At 34.6% G+C, this 23,384-nt stretch overlaps 1 protein-coding gene across 1 annotated transcript in view; it reads left to right on the top strand.

Moving 5' to 3' along the window:
- The window catches only part of LEO1 (LEO1 homolog, Paf1/RNA polymerase II complex component), a 107,127-nt gene that overhangs the window by 60,592 nt on the left and 23,151 nt on the right, over window positions 1-23,384 (top strand). The window contains exons 3-9 of the mRNA XM_007479961.3: window positions 2,100-2,858; window positions 5,984-6,091; window positions 7,324-7,418; window positions 9,356-9,501; window positions 12,967-13,051; window positions 17,351-17,445; window positions 18,195-18,329. Of these exons, the coding sequence (XP_007480023.2) occupies window positions 2,100-2,858; window positions 5,984-6,091; window positions 7,324-7,418; window positions 9,356-9,501; window positions 12,967-13,051; window positions 17,351-17,445; window positions 18,195-18,329 (1,423 nt within the window). The remainder of the gene's footprint in view (window positions 1-2,099; window positions 2,859-5,983; window positions 6,092-7,323; window positions 7,419-9,355; window positions 9,502-12,966; window positions 13,052-17,350; window positions 17,446-18,194; window positions 18,330-23,384) is intronic.

Here is a 23,384-nt window from a genome sequence, read left to right as displayed (position 1 = left end):
CCTAACAATAACCATGAAATAACCCATAAAATGCAATACACACAAAATAAAATTGGTAATATGCAAGATAATTTGTTCTTGATAGTAATTACCTAGAATTCTGTGACCTTTTGTGCTAACATCTCAATTAAAAAAAACTGATTTCAGACAGTCACTTTTCATAATACATGAAATCTACAGTACCATGTTATATAGCAAATAAAATTCTTAACTAAAACTTTTTTTAAAAACTTGAAACTTACTTTCTACTTTTAGAGGTCAGTGTGAGGTCATTTTACTGTGTACTATGCTCCAAACCTCTACCTTAGCTGCCCTCTAAAAATGAAGGGAGAGGTTTCTGTGACTTTAGTTAACTCAGAAGATACCCATGACATCACTTCTGGCATTGTCCTTCATGCCTGGGGACGTGGCATTGGAGATCATGAAGGATATACCAGCTTAAAATGTCAGTAAAAATCAGTAGTTTAAGATCCTTATGATGGTAGGTTGAACAAGACTGGTGAACTAGCTGTTAGGATACCAGCTTCTCCACAAGCTTTTGCTTATCTGTCCTCCCTTTTCCCCCCTCTATTGCCCAAGCTCACATGAAAGTGAAAATGAGATTCCTAATAAAATCACCTGAATGCTTGAAGTCATGAAAGTTATATAAGAAAATGTTGAGGATGGACTGTACTTTATTTTTTGCATAATAATTCTTGTTGTCTTATAGTTATTAGCCACTATTTGTTTCATTCTAATTTTCAAAGCATTTGATACTTAGGCAAGGTTTTGTACCTTTTATGCTGAGCTGCTAATCCTATTTCAAATTTTTTATTCCATAGTTTATTTCTTTTCTGTTTTTCTTCTAGTATTCATTCTCATTTCATTTATAATTTTTTAAAAGCTTTAAAAAAATTCTTACTAACCTTCTGTTTTACTTTGACTTTTTTGTTGTTTGTAGCTGTTTTGGAGTGATTCTCTTTTTTGTGTCTTTAGAGTCCCTGTCACCATGATAGCCTTTTCTGGTGGGATTATTATTTTTTATTTGTTTGCTTGCTTATTTTTCCAGTTTATCTTCTAACTTTGAACTTTATATTTGGGCCAGGCTCTGTGCACTTCTGAAAGGAATATTTGGACTGGTCCTGCTGCTATTTTCTTGGGATATTAAGTAATGTGTTTCTGCGGGATCTTGGGGATAACTTGGACTAGAAACCTGCAGACCTCCCAAAATGATGTGATGCACGGAAAAATCTTATTACTGCTCTCTGGGTCTGGTCTCTGCAAATTCCTATCCTAGGTTTGGGTCTGAGCAATATAGACCTGTGGGCTTGCCACATTTGGGATTTTAGTAGATTGCTGCTAGCCTTAGATAGCCACTGTAAGCCAGCTGGAAAGTTCTGCTGTTTCAGAATGACAGTTTTAGACCTCCCTTTGGTGTGGGATTCTTGCCCTGGTTATTCTTTTTCAGACTTTTCACTGGGCTGGGAGCTGGAACTAAGACCTCACTCCTCTTCTGGCATCCAAGACACACACAGCCACTGCTTTTTTCAAAACTTGTTACTTCTTGCTTGGTTAACAACTTAGATCTCATGATTGCTTCTCACACTGGATCCCAGTACCTAGTTTCATGTCCTCTTGTTTGCCCTGGATCTATAACCCAGAAGTGGTCTATAAGTTACAGAGCTGCCAATTGCCACCTGTTCCTGAACCCTACACAAGTTCTGGATCTAGGACCTCCTCCTACCTAGTGGCTTTACTAAGCCAAAATGCAGTGCTCTTGTCACAACCTCAGCCCCAGTTTCCCTATACCTTTCTGTCTGACTCCCTTTACTGATCTGAAATGGAAAAAAAAAAGCACTATAATTTTTTTCCTTAGATATCCCAATCAAGAATTGGTCTAGTATATTTTCTAGATCTGTTTGAAGTTTTTATTTGGAGAAGGGATGGATCTCACTGTACCTTTTATTTTTTTTCCCTGCATTTTCATCATGCCTCTGCCCTAATAACTCATAGATGTTTCAGGACTCATGAAAAGAAGAAAAGGTGAATTAATATTGGTTTTTAGATTTGCTTATGTTTGCTAGTATAATAAAATGTATATAATTTTTTTCATTTCTTAGATTCTGATTCTGAATCTGGATCTGATTCTGATCATGAGAATGCTGCCTCTGGTAGTAATCCCTCTGGAAGTGACAGTGATGGGGATGATAGAGAAGATTCAGTAAAGCCAAGTAACAAGGAACTGTTTGGTGATGACAGTGAAGATGAGGGACTTTCTCATCATAGTGCGAGTGATAATCACTCTGAAAGATCAGACAATCGATCAGAGATTTCTGAGCATTCTGACCATGAAGAAAATGACCAGTCAGATATTGATCAACACAGTGGATCAGAAGCTCCTCATGAGGATGAAGATGGAGACCATAGATCAGATGGAGGGAGCCATCAGTCAGAGGCTGAAGGTTCTGAAAAAGCACATTCAGATGATGAAAAGTGGGATAGAGAAGATAAGAGCGATCAGTCAGATGATGAAAAAATTCAAAACTCTGATGATGAGAGACCACAAATTTCTGATGACGATAAACTACAGAATTCAGATGAAGATGAGAAAATGCAGAACACAGATGATGATGAGAGGCCTCAGATTTCAGATGATGACAGACTACCTCTTTCTGAAGAAGAGAAGATGGCCAATTCTGATGATGAACGACCAGCAGCGTCTGACAATGATGATGAGAAGCTACAGAATTCTGATGATGAAGAGAGGCCACAGGTTTCTGATGAGGAGAAAATACAAAATTCTGATGATGAAAGGCCACAGGTCTCTGATGAAGAGCATAGGCGTTCAGATGATGAAGAGGAACAAGATCATAAGTCAGGTGGGTAAATTATTTGTGATGAGGAGAATGTTAATTAGAAGTATAATTATGTACACTGTGGCCTGACTTGCCCACCCTCGTTTTTCTCCTCTAGTTCTTTAACCCAATATTCTTTAATCTAGCCTTTTTATTTTTCATCTAGTAGCTTTTAATATGTCATTCTTTTTTTTCCCTTTAAAAAGATCTGATAGAGTAGTAAGAAGTCCTTAAGATAAATAAATATTAGGAGGAGGTTTTTCATAGGGAAGGAGCTGTGAAGTGGAATTGTTCCATTTCCATAGGTCACTATGTAAGATTGTAATAAGATAGGGTTGAAAGAGGTGATCATAAAGCTAAGTTAGTTAGTAATGTTTATTGAAGAAAGTGCTTACCTAGGAAATATTGACTATGTTCTGAGGGAAGTTGATTAATATCATTAAAAGGAGATAACATGTTATGAAGAATAATACTTATAAACACGATAATATTCTCCTTATTCAGTAATATTTATTGATTGGAGATATAGTATGCTTTATAGTTTAAAGCTCATTTTAGGCAAATAATCTTATTAAAAAGAAATGGTATCAAGGAAGAAATTATTTATTTTCAAGTAAAAAATTGCATCCTACTTTATGTTATGGATATTTACACTAGCCATGCTAACATAGTATTGCCCTTTGGGGTATTCTTAAATTCTGATCCTTTTGGTGTTAATATTGGTTTACTTAAAGTAAACATTTGCTAGTCAGAATTAACAAAATAAATGAAATTATTTTTTGAAGTCTTACTCTTATAAGATTGAGGATGATATTTTTATATTAAGGGTGTTTTATCCTCATTACTTCCCTGAGAGGTATTGTGCCATTATCATCATCCTTTTACCAATTAGAAAACTGAGGCAAATAGAAGTTAAGGGACTTGCTCAGGATTATATAGCTAGTAAGTGTTTAATCCTAGATTTGAGTTCAGGTCTTCTTGGCTTCAGGTCTAGCACTCTATTCATTGTACTAATTAGTTTTATTTCAGAGCCATTGGCAAGTGTCTTGTAGCTATAGCGAATAAATCTTCACAAAAAGGACTTTGTCCTTATGTTTATAGAATAGTTATTTTTTAATAAGGAAATTATCTGATTTTATGTTATTTGTACATTAGGTGAGAAGACAAGCTTTAATTGAGTTATTTACAATACTTTAGCTGTCAGACAGTAGCTACCCTTAAATACCTAAAATTGCCACTAGAAAAATGAACTTTAACTTCCAAATTATCCACTAAAGTAAAATTTCCACTGGGAAAAGATTCTAGAGCTGAGAGGAAGAAAGGCAGTAATATATGTTCTAATGCCTGCTGTCTTTTGCCTTTATGACAAAGATGCTTCTTCATAAATGCTAAGCTGGGAAGCCTCTGTTTTAGGTCTGAATCATATAGATTGTGAATGTGATGTATATTAATTAATTGATTGAATCATCATATCCCTGTAACAATGTCTTTCATTTGTGAAAACATTCAAGAAGAATGCTTATATAAACATAAATGTGAAAAGAGCAGTAAATATATTTTAAAATATTATTTTGCTTTTTTTTATTATCAGTATTTCACTTGTCTTTCCCTTCCATTAAAATAAAGAATTAAAAAAAAAAGAATAGATTCAGCAAAACTAACCCAGTCTATAAATGGAGTCCAGCGGTATATGTAGTGTCCTACATCTATAATTTCCCATCTCTGCAAAAAAGGAGGGGGAGATGCATTCTTATGTGTCTTCTCTGTGGCCAACCTTAGTCATGAGAATTTCATAGTATTTGCTTTTGATTGTTTTGTTGTTTGTTCAATTGTAGTCATTATGTATATTATTTTCATGGTTTTTCTTACTTCACTTTGTATCATTTTATGCATCTTCTCTTGCTCTACTTTATCAGATTTACCTTTTTATAATAATGCAATAATGTTCCATTATATTCACATGCCACAACCTCTTTAATCATTTCCTAATTAATGGTTACATACTTTGTTTCCATTTCTTTGCTACTGTGAAAGTATAGCTGCAAATGCTTGAATCTATTTGAAGTTCTTTCTTTTTTGAAAACTTGACTTCCTTGGGTGGGTGGAGGGGACAATTTGTATTTATCAGAAAGTAGCTAAATGGAAAAGGAGTGTTTTGTTATCTGTCCTAAAAAGTTTTCATCCTAAATTTTATACAAATAAAGCATTTTAATGCTAGAAGGACCAGGTATGTCTGCTGACTCCAAAATATTATAATTTTTATTTTGAAGTAAAAAATTGCATCCTACTTTCTCTATGTTATATATATTTACACTAGCCATGCTAACATAGTATTGCCCTTTGGGGTATTCTTAAATTCTGGTCCTTTTGGTGTTGAGATTGGTTTACTTAAAGTAAACTTTGCTAGTCCATTTCCCCCATCAGAATTAACAAAATAAATGAAATTATTTTTTGAAGTCTTAGTCTTATAAGATTGAGGATGATATTTTTATATGGAAGTGATGCTGATTTCTCAAAGATTTTGTCATCAGAGCATAAGAGGAAGAAGCTTTTTGGGCCTGATGAAAGACTATCATCTTTTAGCTTTGCTATGTCTAGAGGGAGTTTTCATCAGAAATTTGGTCCTCTGCAGCTCATGAAGCCGCCTACTCACCTGTTAAGGGTGTGAAAGGATTATTATCTTCATTGGTTAAAATGTATACATTAAATTATGCATTGTTTGAAGTATAGAAATATTCCCCTTGCATAAATAAATGACTCCCGGAAAGTGTTATTAAAGTGAAATTAACCCGGCAGCTGTATATAGAAAGGCCCAGTGGATAGAGATGGGAGATCATGGGTTCAAATCTAATTCTAACTGTGTGATCCTGGACAAGTCACTTAACCCAATTGTCTAACGCTTACCATTCTTCTGCTTTGGAACCAATACTTAGTAGTATGAATTCTAAGATAGAAAGTAAGGGTTTAAAAAAAAAAAGAAATTAAACCTCTGGTATAAAGTTGGTCATAAGTAGGAATAGTCATTATTTTCCTTTCATTGAATTTCATTCTAATTAAAATGCTTATCTAAGTTGTTTTTAAAGTGATTTAGTTTAAAACTGAGAAGTGGGCTTTTTTTAATAGTGAAGTCCTAATTGTACTTTCTGTAGAATCTGCAAGAGGCAGTGACAGCGAGGATGAAGTTTTACGGATGAAGAGAAAGAAAGCAATAGCCTCTGATTCAGAAGCTGACAGTGATAATGAAGAAGGACAAAAAGGTAATCTTTGTTTCTGTTTTAAATATGCGTTATTCAGGATAATAAAACTAACACAAAAGAATTTTGACTAATATGTTAGTGGACATAACTAAAGAAACTAAGTTTACTCTGGACATTCCTTCCCCTCCCAAAACTATCTTGTATTAATTTTGTGTATATTCCTTTTATATGTGTAAAATATGTGCACAATTACTGCATTAGAATGTAAGCTCCTTGGGGGAAGGTACTTTTCACTCACTGTTTTTTCCCCTAGTGCTTAGGCTATTCCTAGCACACAGCAAACACTTAAATGCTTATTGATTGACTGACTGACTGAACGTTTAGCTGCTCTTTGAAAGGCGTATGAGGTTCAGCTTATGTAAAATTTGTTGTAAAATAATGCTATGAACTTAGAACTCTAATTAGGAGTGGAACTGGCAACATACAATAGCATGGTGAAACATAAAGAGCTTAGAACAAAAGATACACGAGATTTTGTCAAGAGTACTGGTTCTCCTACTTACTAACTTTATTTCTCTTTTGGGGGCCTCAAGTTCCTTATTTGAAAATATGGAATGATAGCTGCCAAGTCTAACTCAAAGAGTTGTAGAGATTAAATGAGATGATAAATCTAGTCATATTAGGTGAGCATAGGTAAATCATAACTTTGCTAGCCTCAGTTTTTTTATCTGTAAATTGTGGAGCTAATTCTAGAACCACCTATTTTTTAGGATTATTATAAATTTACCACTGCTAACTTCAAAGCTCTCTACAAATATTAGTTGTTATTACTTTGCAATTTTTGTTTCCCACCTGTTTAGCCTTTCTCCTCTTTATTGAGACTAAATATTGTCAGATCCCTGTATATCTCCATTGAAGGATGAAAGAACTAGGTGTATCTTGGTTGTACTTAGCTGCTTGCCTATTAAACTGTGAGCTCCTTGAAAGTAGGCACCTTTCTTCCCCCCCCCCCCCCTTCTTTATATCCAACATACAAAATGCCTGGTTTGGTGCATGGTACATAGTAGGTACTAAATAAATGTTGACTTGCCTGAATAAACCAACTTTAGTTAGCTGGCTCCTTGACAATTTTTGCAAAAATCTAGGGGATCCTTCATGTGGTTTAGACACAGACTTGTGTATATCTGGGTTCACTTCATGACACAAATATCCCTATATATGTTCTTATGAGTTATAGTCCATATAACTTCAGTTATAGGAAAGTGTTGTATTTTTTTTTTCATTCACTGAAGATAACAGTGAAGCCATGGATCTATTTGGAGGTGCAGATGACATTTCTTCAGGGAGTGACGGGGAAGACAAACCACCCACTCCAGGACAGCCCATTGTGAGTAAACAAAAATTCAGAACTGGAACCATTCTTAAAAGGAAAGGTCATCTCATCTCATGATAATAGAAGGAATGAATATTCTTGGATGTTAGGTGGATCTGGCCTTACTGCCAATGATGTGGCAAGTGGTGCTAAACTCAGGGGCCAGGACTGTGTGGATCCCAGTTTAGAGATTAGAATGTTCTACCCCTTGGGTAGGGAGAGGCTTTGTATTTCTCACCAATTACTATTTAAAAGTAGGAAATGATTTTTGATGTGCCTAATTTAACTCTGTCAAGGATGTGAATCTATATAAAGGATTCTATATTAGGAATTCTGCCATGGCACTCTGTTTGCCATGAATCTTGATTCTGTTGTTTGCCTTCTTTCACCATTGCTATTCTTCTGGTGAAAGTAAGAATTCCTCACGGACTCACAGTAACTGTTGGAGATTGGCTGTAGGAGAAAGTAGAGGTTTTCTCACATTTAGGTCTCTTAAATCTCTGAGGAATACACCACATTAGGTTTCTGTGAGTAAAATGAGGGAAGTAGGTGGTATAACAGATAGAATGTTGGATCTGGATTCAGGAAAACTTGAGTTTAAATCTCACCTCAGGTACCTGTTAGCAGTGTGACACTGGGAAAGTCGTTTAACCTCTAACTGCCTTGGTTTTCTCACCTGTACATTTTTTTGGAGGGTAATAATACTACTTTTCCCCAGTTTTATTGTTAGGATCAATGGGATCATATTTGTAAAGCACTTTGCAAACCTTAAAATGCTATATGAATATAAATGCCAGCTATTATTGTTTTTGTTGTTATCTTGCCTGGTATGGGAAAAGCCTGGTGGTTACCTATAGACACAGAAGGCTAGTGAGCAAATTATCTCTTACTTGAGGCAATTTAATCAAATATATTCTCTTTCTTTCTCTCTCTTTTTTTTAAACCCTTACCTTCCATCTTAGAGTCAATACTGTGTATTGGCTCCAAAGCAGAAGAGTGGTAAGGGCTAGGCAATGGGGGTCAAGTGACCTTTTTCTCTTTTTTTTTTAACAAATGTGAATTGGGACATTGTGAAGTTTGTCATGCTATATTTTGTTTGTAGACACATTTTACTCTTGTAGTTAAAGTGTCATTCATTTCAGCAACATTAACTTGATACCCTTTAAAAGAAATAAGAAAATAGATGATATATCTATATCTATCTAATCTATCTATCTATCTATGTTAAAAATAGGAGCATTTTGTTTACACCAGAAGAAACATGCAGAGAGGGAAAAGAGCATCACTTCTAGAAGGAAGCTATTCTGGCATTTTAGAGCTGTCTGTCAGTGTCATATTGGTATATGCACACAGATGCAGCAAATCTTAATAGGCCACTACACATGTCTAAATGAGGTAGAGGGAAGCACACTGAACTTGCAGTCAGGCACACCTGAGTTTGAATATTGTCTCACATACTTGCTAGGCTTGTGATCCTGGCAAATCACATCAGCTCTATGCCTTGGTATCCTCATCTGTAAAATATGCACAATATTGTGCCTTCTTTCCTCAATCTTTGTGAGGATCAAATGAGATTATGTTTGTCAAGTATATTGTAAACTTTAAAGTGCTACTTGAATGTTTGTTATTATCATTATTACTATGAGGACTTAAGCATTTCCCTAACTCAAAAATCTGGATCTAGAGTTTTTCAGCGCTCATTTAATTAAGTCTCCTTAACATAGTTATTAATTGTTTTCAAATTTGAGTATTTTATGCAAGATGAATAAAAATAAACCTATTCTTCACTATTTTTAATCCTCTTACAAACAGAAACAATTGAAGGACCAAAAAAATTACTATTTTCTGTGGTTTCTTGCTTTTTCTTTGTGTCCATCTTACCAGTGTAGTTGGTCTAGGTGGCTTTGATTGATGTCCTTTTCAGTTCTTCAGTTTCATAATTTCTTTATTAGGATGAAAATGGGTTGCCTCAGGAGCAGCAGGAAGAAGAACCTATTCCTGAGACCAGAATAGAAGTGGAAATACCCAAAGTAAACACTGATTTAGGAAATGACTTGTATTTTGTCAAACTGCCAAACTTTCTCAGTGTGGAGCCCAGGTAATGTCCTGAATTATAGATTTTCTAATAGTGAAATAGCACTTCTGATATACTGCTATTTTTTCTCATTTTAAATTTTTTAGGAAAATTTCTGTTACATTGTAGTTGATGATTAAGTTGCCATACCACTTTAGTAAAAAATAATTTATAATTTTGAAATCTTGACTATGTGATTTTAGAAATCCCAGTCACCTAAGCTTACAATCTAGATGTCATCTTTAATTCTTGATTTTCTACCTCCCATGTCTAATATGTTGCCAAGACTTGTCATTTTTTCCTCTCTCATAGGCTCCTTTCCTCTGACACTTTTACCACCCTAATACAGACCCTTATGAGTTCATCCCTGGATTGTTGTTATAGCCTGTTTGTAGGTCTGTCTACCGTAAAAGCTCCTCCATTTCATTCCAGCCTCTATTTAATTATCAAATTAGCACAGATTTGATTAGGCCACCTACTTGCTCAGTAAACTTTTAATCACCTTCAGGTTCAAATATAAAATTCTGTAGGACATTCAGAGCCCTTTCTAATGTGCCTTTTTTCCAGCTTTCCTCCTACCCCTGTTTCTGGTCTTATTCTCTACCACATACTCTTCCATCTAATGACACAGGCCTTCTGGTTAATTGAATAGGGTACTCTATCTTCTGACATTTTTTGCTTGCTTTTTCCCATGCCTGAAATGCTCTTTTTCCTCACCTCTGCATCCTTGTTTCTCTGGTTTCCTTCAAATCCTAGCTAAAATCCCACCTTCCACTAGAAGCCTTTCTCAATCTCTTTTAATTCTGATGCCTTCTTTCTGTTGAATATGTACAGTTTATCCTTTATATAGCTTATTTATATTTACAAGTTGTTTCCCCCATTAGATTACCAGTTCCTCAAGTACAAGTTCTCATTTTCCTTCCTTGTTATTTCCAGCAGTGCTTGGCCCATAGTAGGTGCTTATTAAATATTTATTGACTGAATTTTTAAAAGGCAGCATCCTTTATATTTGAAGCTATGTGATACAATTTGATTACTATGGGGTGGGTACTCCTTTAGAATTTTTTTTTTAGTGGTTTTAGAAATTTATTCAGTCTCTTAGTGCTACTCCTTGTTACCAATGCCAGGCATTTCCCAGCCTGTGGTCATAAAACCATCTAAACCAACCAACCTTAGAGGGGAAAAATAATTTTCAAAGCCTTTCAAGAAAATTGTTGCAAAATTCTCTTTTTGACAAGAGTTAATGTTTTTAAATTGAGTTTTGAGTTTTAACTAATCTCTCTTCTTAGTAAAGATCAATCCAAAAGGAAAATTACTAAAATTATTCTGAAATACTTCAGATTAAGTTATGAAGTGTAACAGGTAGGGCAAATGATTCTTTTTTCTAAGCTTGAATGAAAGTGACATCATTCAAAATAAGATAGGAGGAAACGAGATAAAATGTATATGTGAGTTCCTTTTTAAAGTTTTATTTTCAGAACAAACCTTTTAGAGTAGAAACAGTATTTTTTTTGTTCCTTATGCAGTTGGATACATTTGTAAATAATACCTATCATATTTTTATAGTTAAAATATAAGATATCCTTCTAAAGCTTTATTTAGGAAATTTTAATATGAAACTAAGTCATTTGTTAGGCAGGGCTATAGGACGAAGTGGTGCAGTGGATAGGCCCTGGAGTCAGCAAAACTCATCTTCCTGAGTTCCAATTTGACCTCAACACTTCCTAACTGTATGACCCTGGTCAAGTCATATCCTGTTGACTTCAGTTTCTTATCTGTAAAATCAGCTGGAGGAAGAAGTGGTAAACTACTCTAGTATCTTTGCCAAGAAAACTCCTAATGGGATCATGAAGAGTTCAACAGGATTGAAAAGGCTGAACAACCATTTGTGATTTGCATTTTCAGTATTGTGCCAAGCATAATTTTTCTTATATTATCTGAGCAATTCCAGGTATTTCCTTCTAATACCCAAATGAGTTTTGAAATCTCTTCTTGTTGCCAGGAATGCTGATTGATGGATTAGGATATCCTTTCTGTTCCATTAAAGTTTCCTGACTCCAACTCATCATGCATTTAGCCAAGGGAATTAAGAATGGAGCTATATAATTAGAGGAGTACCTATCAGTGACGATCCATATAAAGGTTGATTGGGTTATCCCTTTTGCCCTTTGATTGATTGTCAGATAAGTTAGAAGTGACTGTGGAGAAGACTATTTTTTAGCAGTAGCTCAGAATTTATTTAAGTTTATCTTTTAATTTTGGTTAAATGGCTACTTCTCAGCCTTTTATATTGGGGTTGCTAAAGTTCATAGGAGTATCTGTTAATAGAATAATATTCCTGTTATCCTTTATCAAAGTTTATTTTAGTTTGATAAAGCCAAATGGAAGTAGTACTTTTTTCTTCTTTAGATTGCCGACAATGAGTGTTTAACAAGGAGATATATAATCACATGAGATGTTAGTTATTGTTATAGAAAGTTCAAAAGAAAAAAATTACCAATTAATAGTGAACTTTTCCAAATGTTCCACTTGTTGATGACTTTATAATATATTTCAGAGTCTCCTCAATAAAACCCATACCTCTAAAAATATAGGAATTAGTCTAATATTCCACATTATAAAAATAAAATACAAGCAAAATGCATATTGTTTAGACCTCTGATGTGTAGCTGGAGAGCAAACTGACTAAGGACAAAGGAAGTGGGAGGTGTCAGAGGAAGTGTAGTAGAGAGTCCTGGGTGAGGGAGTCTCCCAGGGCTTAGGTCCCTTTCAAAACGCATAAGAGGAAGAAGATAAGGTAGACATAAAATGAACTATTCACACAGCTAAATACAGTATTTCGTTTAATAGTCAGCATTAGTGAAACACTGGGAAAAGTGGGCATAATAAAGAATTTAAACATGACGTGCTAAAATTTGAATATATTGTTATTTCACATAATTTGCTAATTTCTTATGTGTTAGATATCATAGTTTTGAAAGTATTAATGACAAGTGTAAGACCTAAAGGAGAAATAAAAAGGTTTAGGACAGTTCACTAGATAAACTGAAAATAAATATCACAATAAATCAACTTAAGAAACTCTAATTTAGTTCTTCTCTAGTTTTTGGACCACTAAAACAGTATTAATATTATTTAAAAACAAGTTATTCAACATGATGGATTTTCTCCAATTCAGTTTCACTATTAAACTACTGTTACCTATTGTCTATATACTAGAAGGCATAGGGGGAAAAAAAGAATATCCAGGAAAAAAGGAATATTTATTCTGAATCATTATGTATGGAATTTATTTCACGTCATATATATTAGCACAAAATATATATAACAATATAACAATAATTTAAGTAACACTATTAAATTATTTCTGAAGGTACCTAGTCTATATGTTTAAAAACATTTTTATGTATTTTACTTAAGCATTCTCCTATAATATTGATCACATACTAAATATGACTGACATCAAATGATATTTTTGTCCATTTGTAGACCTTTTGATCCCCAGTATTATGAAGATGAATTTGAAGATGAAGAGATGCTTGATGAAGAAGGTAGAACCAGGTTAAAGCTTAAGGTATTATCATGTATTCCCTTTTTGTAGTTTTTGAATCCCTTTCATTAAGTGTAGGACATGCAATAACTGGCGATTTTCTTGATTGTCTGTATCCAGCAGATAAATCAGAAGAGAATAAATAATTATTGATTTGATTTTGATATTGATTGAAGGAAATATTTCTTTTCCTAGAAGATAATATTTTTCTGTCCAGTTATCACTTATTTGCAGTAATAGTTTCTTGACTTTCTTATAGATAAGTTGATAGACATTTCCTTCAGTACCCATTCCCAGGGAATGTGTTCTAGCTAGCTATCTGAAATAGGTAAGTCTTACAATTTCTTACACATTGTAGGTGCTCAGTGTTTGTTACTGATTTGAATTTGATTCTGTGGATGATACACAGTCATGTTCAGATACCTTTGTTTCCTATACATAGTACTTTGGATAGTGCCATGTTTCTAAAGCCTTCGCTTTCTCAGTGCCTTTAATTACATGATGAAAGAACCCTTAATTAAGGTCTCACTTCTCACTTACATCTAATACCGTACAGGGTGTCCCAAAAGTCTTAGGGTAGTTTGAAGCTATAGAGCTCTATAAGCTTAAACTCGAGAGCCTAAAACTATACTAAAACTTGAGGCATCTTAATGTAGCTCTTATAATCTTTAATTAAAAAGAAGTGCTGATTAGCCTTTTAACCTAGAAGACCGAATATTTAGCATGTGAGAATGGGGTGGCATTAGCTCACAGGAGACATTTTTAAGCTTATAATAGGTTATCAGGTTAGACTTCTGTTATTTGAAACTGTACTACTATAATCTGTAGTGTTTTCTAGACACACAACTTTTAAAAAGTGTCTACATTTTTGCAAATTATCTTAAACTGATTTGGAACATGAACAATGAAGAGTTTTGCCACTCTTAAGTTTCAGATTCAATCCTGGAGTCCACTCGGTGGAAAAGGTGCTGGATTTAGTGTCAGAATACCCAAGTTTGAATTCTAGCTCTATTATTTGCTAGTTGAAACCTTGAAGAAATCATTTAATCTCTATAAACCTTAGATTCCTTAACTATAATATCAAGGAGTCAGACTACATTATCTTTAAGGTCCCTTTTTTCTACTATGTGCCAGATCCTGGGGTTATAAAGATAAAATGAAGAAGTCCTTGGAGCTTATTTATTTTCTATTGGTAGGACACAGAGAAGTAAATAAAATAATTTAAGAAGAGAGAAAGCATTAACAACTGAGGAAGTCAGGAAACTTCACAGGGTTGGCAACTGAACTGAGACTTGAAATTAAAGGAAGGGTCTAAGAGGTAGAGAATGACAAAAGTGAAGCAGTCCCTGCTATCAAGGAATAAGGAATGTTATGTTTGGCCAACGAAGACAACATGTACCTATACATATATTCAAATAGAGTAAATAGAAAGTAATTGCAAGGTAGTTTAGGAAGGGAGAATACTAGCACTTGGTGAGGATTGAGGATTAGCAAAAGTTTCACATAGAAAATAGTGTTTGATCCAAGTCTTGAAGGAAGCATGGGAGAGAGGCTATTGCAGATATGGGAGTTGGTTCAAAGACACAGAGGCTGTGATGTGTGAGGAACAAGAGGATTAATTTGAGTAACTATAGAGTGTAGAAAGTGAAGTAATATATGATGAAGCTGGAAAGGTAAATGGGGGACTGGTTGTGAAATACTTTAAAAGCCAAATAAAAGAATTAGTATTTTGCCTCAGAGGTTAATAGGGAACTACTGGAGTTTATTGAGCAGGGGACTGACATGGTCAGATCTGTGCTTTAGGAAAATCATTTTGGCAGCTATTTGAAGAATCTCCTGGAGTAGAGATCTATTCTTTTTGGAATGCTTTGGGGAGAGATTGCACAAATGCGTACTGGAGTTCTAGGAAATAGCTTGTAGTCTAGTTTGCCTGCAAAGGAGAATACAAAAGGGGTGGTCATGTGTGATAAGCATAGGAAGCCTGATGGAGCCAGGTGGCTGATGGCCAAAAATGCTCAGATGAGGCCATATGTATATTAGAGGAGAAAGGGAGCCAGGACCAAGAAAGATTAGAATATGGAGAGACTATGACCATTGGTGATGAGGATTTGACTAGGCTATCTATCATGTTACTAGAAGAGCAGGAGATACTCATGAGAGTTATTGACAGGGTAGAATTGACATAACTGGGCAACTTCTTGTTATACCATTCTCTTTTAGAGCAGAATTCATTAGGGGCAAAGTTATCCTGAAACTTGCCCAAGTGGGTTTAATACTCAAATGCCTAAAGGACTTTGTTAGAAAGGGCCTCAAAATGTAAGGATAACTTTCTATTGATGTTTCTGTCTATTAGTGTTCTTTTGGTTTATAAAATCAGATAGCAACATCCCTATTTTTCAGATTAAAAAGTGAAGGTCAAAAGAGGTTAAGGGATTTTTGCCCAATACCTAGCAATTACAAACTGATATTTAAATTCTTTCTTGACTCTTGCCCTAATTTTTATTTTCCTTGAGAACACATAATTTCTTATTAGCACTGAATATTTTTATGTCTGTCTATAATGTTTTCTAAATTATAAAATATTAATAATATTTCATTGCTATATTGATTCTCTTTCTTAATCCCTATTGTTTTTTCAACTCTTCCCATTTTTTTAAGCCCTTACCTTCTGTCTTAGAATCAATACTGTGTATTGGTTCCAAGGCAGAAGAGTGGTAAGGGCTAGGCAATGGGGGTTAAGTGACTTGCCCAGGATCACACAGCTGGGAAGTGTCTGAGGCCAGATTTTAACCTAGGACCTTCCATCTCTAGGCCTGGCTCTCAATCCACTGAGCTACCCAGCTGCCCCTCTTCCCTTTATTTTAATAGCTACTCTTCCTTGTTTTAATTGCCTGTGATCTACTCCGATAGGCCTATCAACTGTTTGCCTTGTCCTCTAATTTTTGCTCTTTCCTTTTCCTATTTTTCATGATATTTCATAGTTGTGTGTTTTTTTAATGTTAGACCATAAAACCTCAGACTTTTTTTTTTTAAATTGACATCTTCCCCCAATTTTTTTTCATCCTAAACCTTAGTATGGTCTTGAACATCTGTGTGTAACTCAGAATTTTTAAAAATTCAAAACTTTGGTATGTCATGAAAAATAAGAAATTTTAATGATTTCTCTGACATTAAAAAGTAGATCAGTTAAATTTAGGTCTACATAAAAACTCAGACACTTTCTGTGGCCATAAAATTAAACTGGTCAATGAGTAAAGGAACAATGTGTGCAGATCCTGAATTAAACAGTTAACAGGAAAGGCTTTGGCAACAATTTCTAACTATGTGCCGTTTATTTACATTATTAAATGTATATATGTATATCTTCAAATGGAGTAGCATATATATGGTACCTTTTAATGAAGAAAGAATTGAGCATATCCTGCTAACAGTGGCTTAGTTATGTCATTTTTTAATGTGAAAGCCACCACCTAATTCGTTTTGTAATTCCACAGTAGTGTTTTTCACATAGTGGAGGCATAGTTTAATATGTCAGGTTTTTTTGTTTATACTAGTATGTGCATATATTTCAAGTTTTTTGTGTGGGGAAGGAAGATGAGAATAACTACCACTACTTGGATTTTTTTTTTTTTGATTGCCTGCTTACTGTGATTTTTAGGGGAAGGAAAAAAAAGGAGGAGAGGACCTATGATAAGGGCTGATAGAATTTTATCTTATAAAGGCAGTGACAAGTTAAAGAACCTCCCAGAAAGGCTGCTGTGTTCCATCCAGGTGGTGATAGGAACACCTGCATGTAGTTAGTAGTCTTTATATTAGATATAGGAAGCTCTTATTCAGATGTGTTTATTAGTGATTGATAATTGAACATTAGGGAATATAGTTTTGCTTCATTTGCCAAGCCAGCATTTTTTTTTTGCCATTTGTTATTGACAGATTCAATGTGTATCTGCTATTTCTATTAATATGAATGATAACAAATTTATGTATCTATTTAGGATTTACAGAAAGCTTTACCCAAAGTAAATCTGTGTGGTAAATCATGGCACATTAGTTTTCGTGCAAATGAGAAAATAAGGCAAAGAGAGATTAAATTATTTATCTCAGGTCATTTAACTATAATTAGTTCATGGCAGAAGTATGTCTACTGATCAACAAACCCATGTACTCTTTATGCTACTTTATGATTATGCTTTTATTTGGTAGGTGGGAAGACAAGGACAATAATTTTTAACAATTTGGCTCTCTCTCTCTCTCTCTCTCTGTATGTATGTATGTATGTGTATCTATGTATATGTATCTATCTATATATTTTTTTTTAAACAGGTAGAGAACACTATTCGGTGGCGAATGAGGAGGGATGAAGAAGGAAATGATATTCGTGAAAGTAATGCTCGAATTGTCAAGTGGTCAGATGGAAGGTTAGTTGAGATTAACATTCTGTTTTTCAACAAATGAAAGAAAAGTTTTGAAATACAGAGGGAAATACAGAAGACTGAAATGTTAGATGGAGTGGAATCTTTGAATGGGGACTTTAGCTAAATTTAACCAAGAATTTGGTCAGCACCTAGATCTTTAGTTTTTCACAGGTCATTGTAAAAATAACTGATGAGGAGGGTGAGTTTGTGATACACTTTTAATTATGGTGGCAATAAAGTGCCACCTTCCCTTTTGGCCAGAGCACATAAAGATAGAGGAGAGAGATCACCTACTGATATAACACTAATTGCCTCAGTATTTTTGGAAACTATTATTTATTTATTAATAGTCTTGGGAAAATCTCAGATTTAAATTATGTTCTAATTGAAAAGATAGATTTTATTTTAGCTTTGTACATTTCCCAGCAATAGATTAATTTTTCATACTGATTTTATTTCCATTCTTGTTCTTTTCTGAATTATATGTTGCTAGAGTTGTTATTTTAAAAAGATTTTTAAGAGTGCCTGTTATCTTTATATCACATTCATTTCTGAATATATCCCCCAAATCAGTTAAGTAAAATTAACCAATTTGTTAGCTGATCTGGCAGAATATTCAAAAAGTGAAGGAAGGTTTATATTCTCTAGTATCAGGTGCTTTTATTGTTTTAAATGAAAAAATAAGGAAGAATATTGTATGACTCATTAAATATCCACATTGCTAACATGCTCAGTATTTTTTCTTTCTTAAGCATGTCACTTCATCTAGGCAATGAAGTTTTTGATGTCTACAAAGCACCATTGCAAGGGGATCACAATCATCTGTTTATAAGACAAGGCACCGGTCTTCAGGGACAAGCTGTTTTCAAGACAAAACTAACCTTCAGGTAAATATTCATTTAGTACCAGTAATCTGTAAACTGCCAAATTAGATGGGTTTTTTTCTCAGTCTTAATCCTTCTTGACTTCTCTGCTGCATTTGATTCTATTGACTACCCTTTCCTGGACACTCTTTCCTCTCTGGGTTCTCTTGACACTTTTTTCTCCTATTTCTTCTCCTACCTGCCTGACCACTCCTTAGTCTCCTTTGCTGGCTCATTATCCATATCACTCCCTCTAACTAGATGTTCCCCAGTGCTATTTCCTAATCCCTTTCCCCCCCCTACACTCTTGGAAATCTATCAGTTCCTGTGAGATTAACTGTCTCTGAAGATGATTCGTAGAAATATATATATGCATATATATATATATATATATATATCCAGTCCTGTTCTCTCTTTCAAGTTTCAGTACTATATCCCTAATTGCCTATTGGACATTTCAGACTTTAATATCCCAGATATATCTCAAATTCAGACTGAGCTCATTATCTTTTCCCCCTCAATGTTTTTCTCTTCCAGACTTTCTTATTTCTGCTGAAGGGATAGTAGTCTTCCAGCCTTCCTCTTCTGGGAAGGGAGAATGTTGTCTGACTCGTTCAATATCCAGATTACTAATATGTTAACATTTGTAACTATGAGAGTTTCTTTTTAATTCCTCACTTCTTCTCACCCTTCCTATCCAGTCAGTTTCCATATCTTATTGTTTCTACCACCTCAATTATCTTACCCCTTCACTCTGTTCACAGAACTATCACCTTAGTTTAGTAATATCTTGCCTAGATTATTATAGTACCTTTCTAATTGGTTTCTTGACTTCAAGATTCTCCCTGTTTCGAACATTGTGTGCATGGCTGCCAAAGTGATTCTGTTCCATCTGTCCATATGATCCCCTCTACTCAGTCAGCTACAGAGGCTTCTTACTTATAGCAACAAATATTGCCTCCTGTTTATCTATGAAGCCCTTCACAATTGGGCCCTTGTCCTACAGTCTGTGATCACAGCAAGCTGGCCTTCTGACTGTTGACATTTGTCTCTTCTCTCCAACCCTTTGTACTAGGTGTCCCCCAGACCATTTTCTCCGCACCTCTGCTTCATAGAACTCTTTGCTTTCTTCAAAAGGCAACTGAAGTGCCACTTTCTACACCAGAGCTCCTCAGCTGTTACTGTTCTTACTCTCCAAATACTTTTTATTTAACTACATTATATGTGTTTGCTTTGTTCTCTTCATATTTATTCTCTCTCTCTCTATATATATATATATACATATATATACTTAAGTGTATATCTTTGTAGACATATACTTTCTATATAATATGTATCTATGTATGCAAATATACTTAATGTCTACATATCCTTATGTGTGTATGCTTCCCCATTTTCTCATATTCTTTCTATAGAGTATAGAGATACTTTCATTTATTATATTTTTTTATCTCCAGTGCCAACCATGATGGCCAGGACATATTAGGCACTTAATTGCATGTTGATTGATTGAAATATTTAACTGAACTTTGCCTCACAGAAACTTTCATCTATTGTTCCTAATTTATCTTTCTGTAGCTATATGTAATAAATTTTCAAAATTGTTTTTTATTACTACATGTTTGTTTTAAATATTCATCCAAGTTTGCAACTCAAAGTCATCCATGCCTTTTCCCTCTTCCTTATACTATACCTAGTTATTTGCCAGTTCTTTTCAATTTTACTCTCGCTTCTGTCTCTTCTTCTCTATTCACATGGTTCTGATTCTTGTTAAGATTATTATTACCTGTTGCCTGGACTCTTATAATAGTCTCCTAATTGGTTTCTTTGCTTCAAGTTAGTTGTTCATTCCAGTTTAGCCTCTATAAAGCTGCAGAAGTGATATTCCTAAAGCACAGGTCTGACCTTGTTGTCCTCTTACTTAATAAATTTCACTGAATTTGAGGATTAAATACAAATTTCTCTGTTTGGTGTGTAAAGGACTTATTGTGCATTACTTCACTTCATACACTCTCAAATTTAGCCAGACTGGTCCTGTTGTTCCTCCTACACAACACTGTGTCTTCCATCTGTGTCTTTGCACAGATTATCTTTCATGCCTGGAGTACATTCCCTTCTTACTTCTGCCTTTTAGAATCCTTCCCTTCCTTCAGCAATCAGTTTAAGTGCCACTTTCTAATAAATGAGGCCCTTTCTGTTCACTGCAACCATTAGTCTCTTTTCTCCCTAAATGGACTTTTATTTATCTCTTATGTTTTTGCATTTATGTACGTGCTGACCCTCCTGACAGGATATGATCATCATGAGAGTTTTCTCAGTACCTAGCACTGTTTCTGGAGGAATATATAGGATAACTAGTGGCTTTTCTTAATTCAACAACTCAATTCAATAAAGATTTCTTATGCACCTGTTAGGTATAAGACACTCTGCAGGTCCTGGACATTATATTCAGTGAGCTTTTACAAAATATACCCACTAACTATGTACAGGTCCTTTATATAACACAATCCTTATTCTGGCAGATGGCCCATAGCAGTATACTGCTGACCCAGTTATATTGTTACATAATGAATACTACTGTTCATAGGTGCTTCCTTTGGTTGCTTGATCGCTAATAAATAACTTGACAATTATTTACATTGTATTTGGTGAGAGGAGAGCTATGCAAAAGCTAAGCTCTTTGTAGTTTTTTCCTTTGACAGTATTTAACCTTCACCTCCACTCATCCTGTGGCACATTAGCCACCTGAGCAAAATGTGCTTCATGCTTTGACTCAAAAACCATACACAAAAATCCTTAATAAAAGGAAAGAGAGAAGAGAGGACATGTATGTATAACATAGCACGTTCCTTTTGTGTGCCTGGTACATAATATGCATTCTATAAAGGCCTATTCCATTCCTTTCCATATTTTATGGTAAGGAGAAGAAAGGCTGGCATTAAGAAACATGGGCAGAGATATTGCAGATTGTCGAGAAAGATAAAAAATTGTATAGCCTCAGATCTGTCAAATGTACATTAGATCAATGATGGAGAATTCAATTGTATTTTCTTTTTGTTTGCTAAATATTTCTCATTATATTTTAATCTGGTTGGTACTGATACCTCCACTCTAGGCAATTCTCTAAGACTCTAGGTTTCAGGGAAAATGCTAAATTGTGTTGGGGAAAGTTCTCTTATTTCATTGAATTCACAGGTCTAGTCCCTATCCCTTATTCTTAATGTTCATTTATATTAGTTGTAGCATCAGCTGCCTGACAGGACTATGATAGGGTAAAATATATTGGGAAAAGGAATTCTTGTGACATTAATAACTAATATTTGTTATATAGTACCTTAAGGTGTGTGGAAGCTTGTTTAGCTTGCATAGAAGGATAATAATACTTTGCATAGTATTTCTTTTCCTTTTTGTTGAGTTACTCAGATATAATATGAAGACCTTATTTGTGTATCATGGCTAACAAGTTTGCCTAGGGTCATGAAATAATATAACGGATGATAGAATATTAAACCTGATAAATGTGATATAGTTCAATTCTCTCCCCTATGTAAGTTTATCCTTTTAATCATCCACCCCCTTCCCTTCTTCCTACAAACATTCTCAGATATTTTCTGTCCTTTTAACCATTTCCTGGCATCTCTTCAAACCATTGTCCTATACTTTTCCTCACCTTCACCTTTATAGATCCAGAAGGAGTAGTCTATATCATTGGTGTCAAACTCAAATAAAAATGGATTCTTGCTGACCTATCTTGGCCTAAAAAACACAAATTAATATTATCTATTTGTATTGTATATTTACTTTGTTAAGTTATTTTCCAATTAAGTGGACATCTCTGGTCTAGGCTATCTTATTTTCTTTGTCCTAAATTGTTTCCTTTCTGGCTTTGAATCTCATTCTTTTACTAAAAGAATTCTGTCCCAAATCGCTAATGACCTAATTGCCAAGTCCAAAGATTCTTTCTCTGGCCTCATTCTCTTTGACATTTATGTAGCTTTTGAATACTAGTGATCATTGTAGCCTTCTAGAAATTCACTTGACTTGGCTTTCCTTGTTTTTCTCTTATTTATCTGATTTCCTTCACTGGATCATTGGCTTCCTGTATTATTAAAAGGGACCTCCAAATCTTACCATTTATTCTGACCCTTATTTATATCTAGCCTCAGTTTCTATTCTTGAACTCCAATTCTAAATCTCCCAGATGACTTTTGGACATCTCCATTTCAGTGTTCTACTGATACCTTGAATTCTGAAGTAAACCCTATATGAATTCATCATCTTGACTCCCAAAGTGGCCCCTCCTCCTCAGTTATTAAAATGAACTTAATAGCTGTGGAATCATAGGCAAATCACTGTACCTCTCTGAGTCTATTTCCTCATTAAACAGGGACAGTAATCTACCACCTCAGGTTTGGCATGGAGATCAAAAGATATCATATTCTAAGCATCCTATAAACATTAAAATGCCATGTAATGATATGTAAATGTCAGCTTTTATTGTTGCTTTTTATTGATTTAATCCAAATCTATGACTTCTTTGGTATTATAATACCTCATTAAGGAACTTCCTCCAGCAGTACAGATGGGCAACTCTTATACAACTTATTTTGTGCTTGTAGCCAACTTGTATCAGAGTAGGAACTGAAACCCAGATCTTCCTGGTTACAAAACTTGGCTCTCTGTCACTCTGTTCGGTAGCTAGTATAATATTATGTCATTATATTATTAATAGCATGTTTATAATTATATTCTACTCATCATTAGGCTTAAAACTTTAGCTTCATCTTTGACTTTGCTCCTATTCATTTCGTCAGTTGCCAAATAAGTTGCCATGCCTTAGAAAGCTTATATATTGAATGTGTTTTCCTTGACTATTGGGTCTGCCTTTTAAAATTTTTTCAATACTATGTGCTTAACACAGTGTGTCCCACATGGTAGGAGCTTAATGAATTGCTGAATTTTTGAATAGACAATTAAGTCTGAGTGGGATTGAGTTGTCTGTGGTTGTCATGCAAGTGACTGTACAGCTGCGGTTCCAACTGAGGTTTCTGGTTCCAGTCTTTTTGTTCTTTTTTACTA

Source organism: Monodelphis domestica, chromosome 1, assembly GCF_027887165.1.
Source record: "Monodelphis domestica isolate mMonDom1 chromosome 1, mMonDom1.pri, whole genome shotgun sequence".
NCBI classification, from domain to species: domain Eukaryota; kingdom Metazoa; phylum Chordata; class Mammalia; order Didelphimorphia; family Didelphidae; genus Monodelphis; species Monodelphis domestica.
The sequence above is the reverse complement of the archived record's forward strand: the minus strand, read 5'-3'. Positions and strand labels throughout refer to the sequence as shown.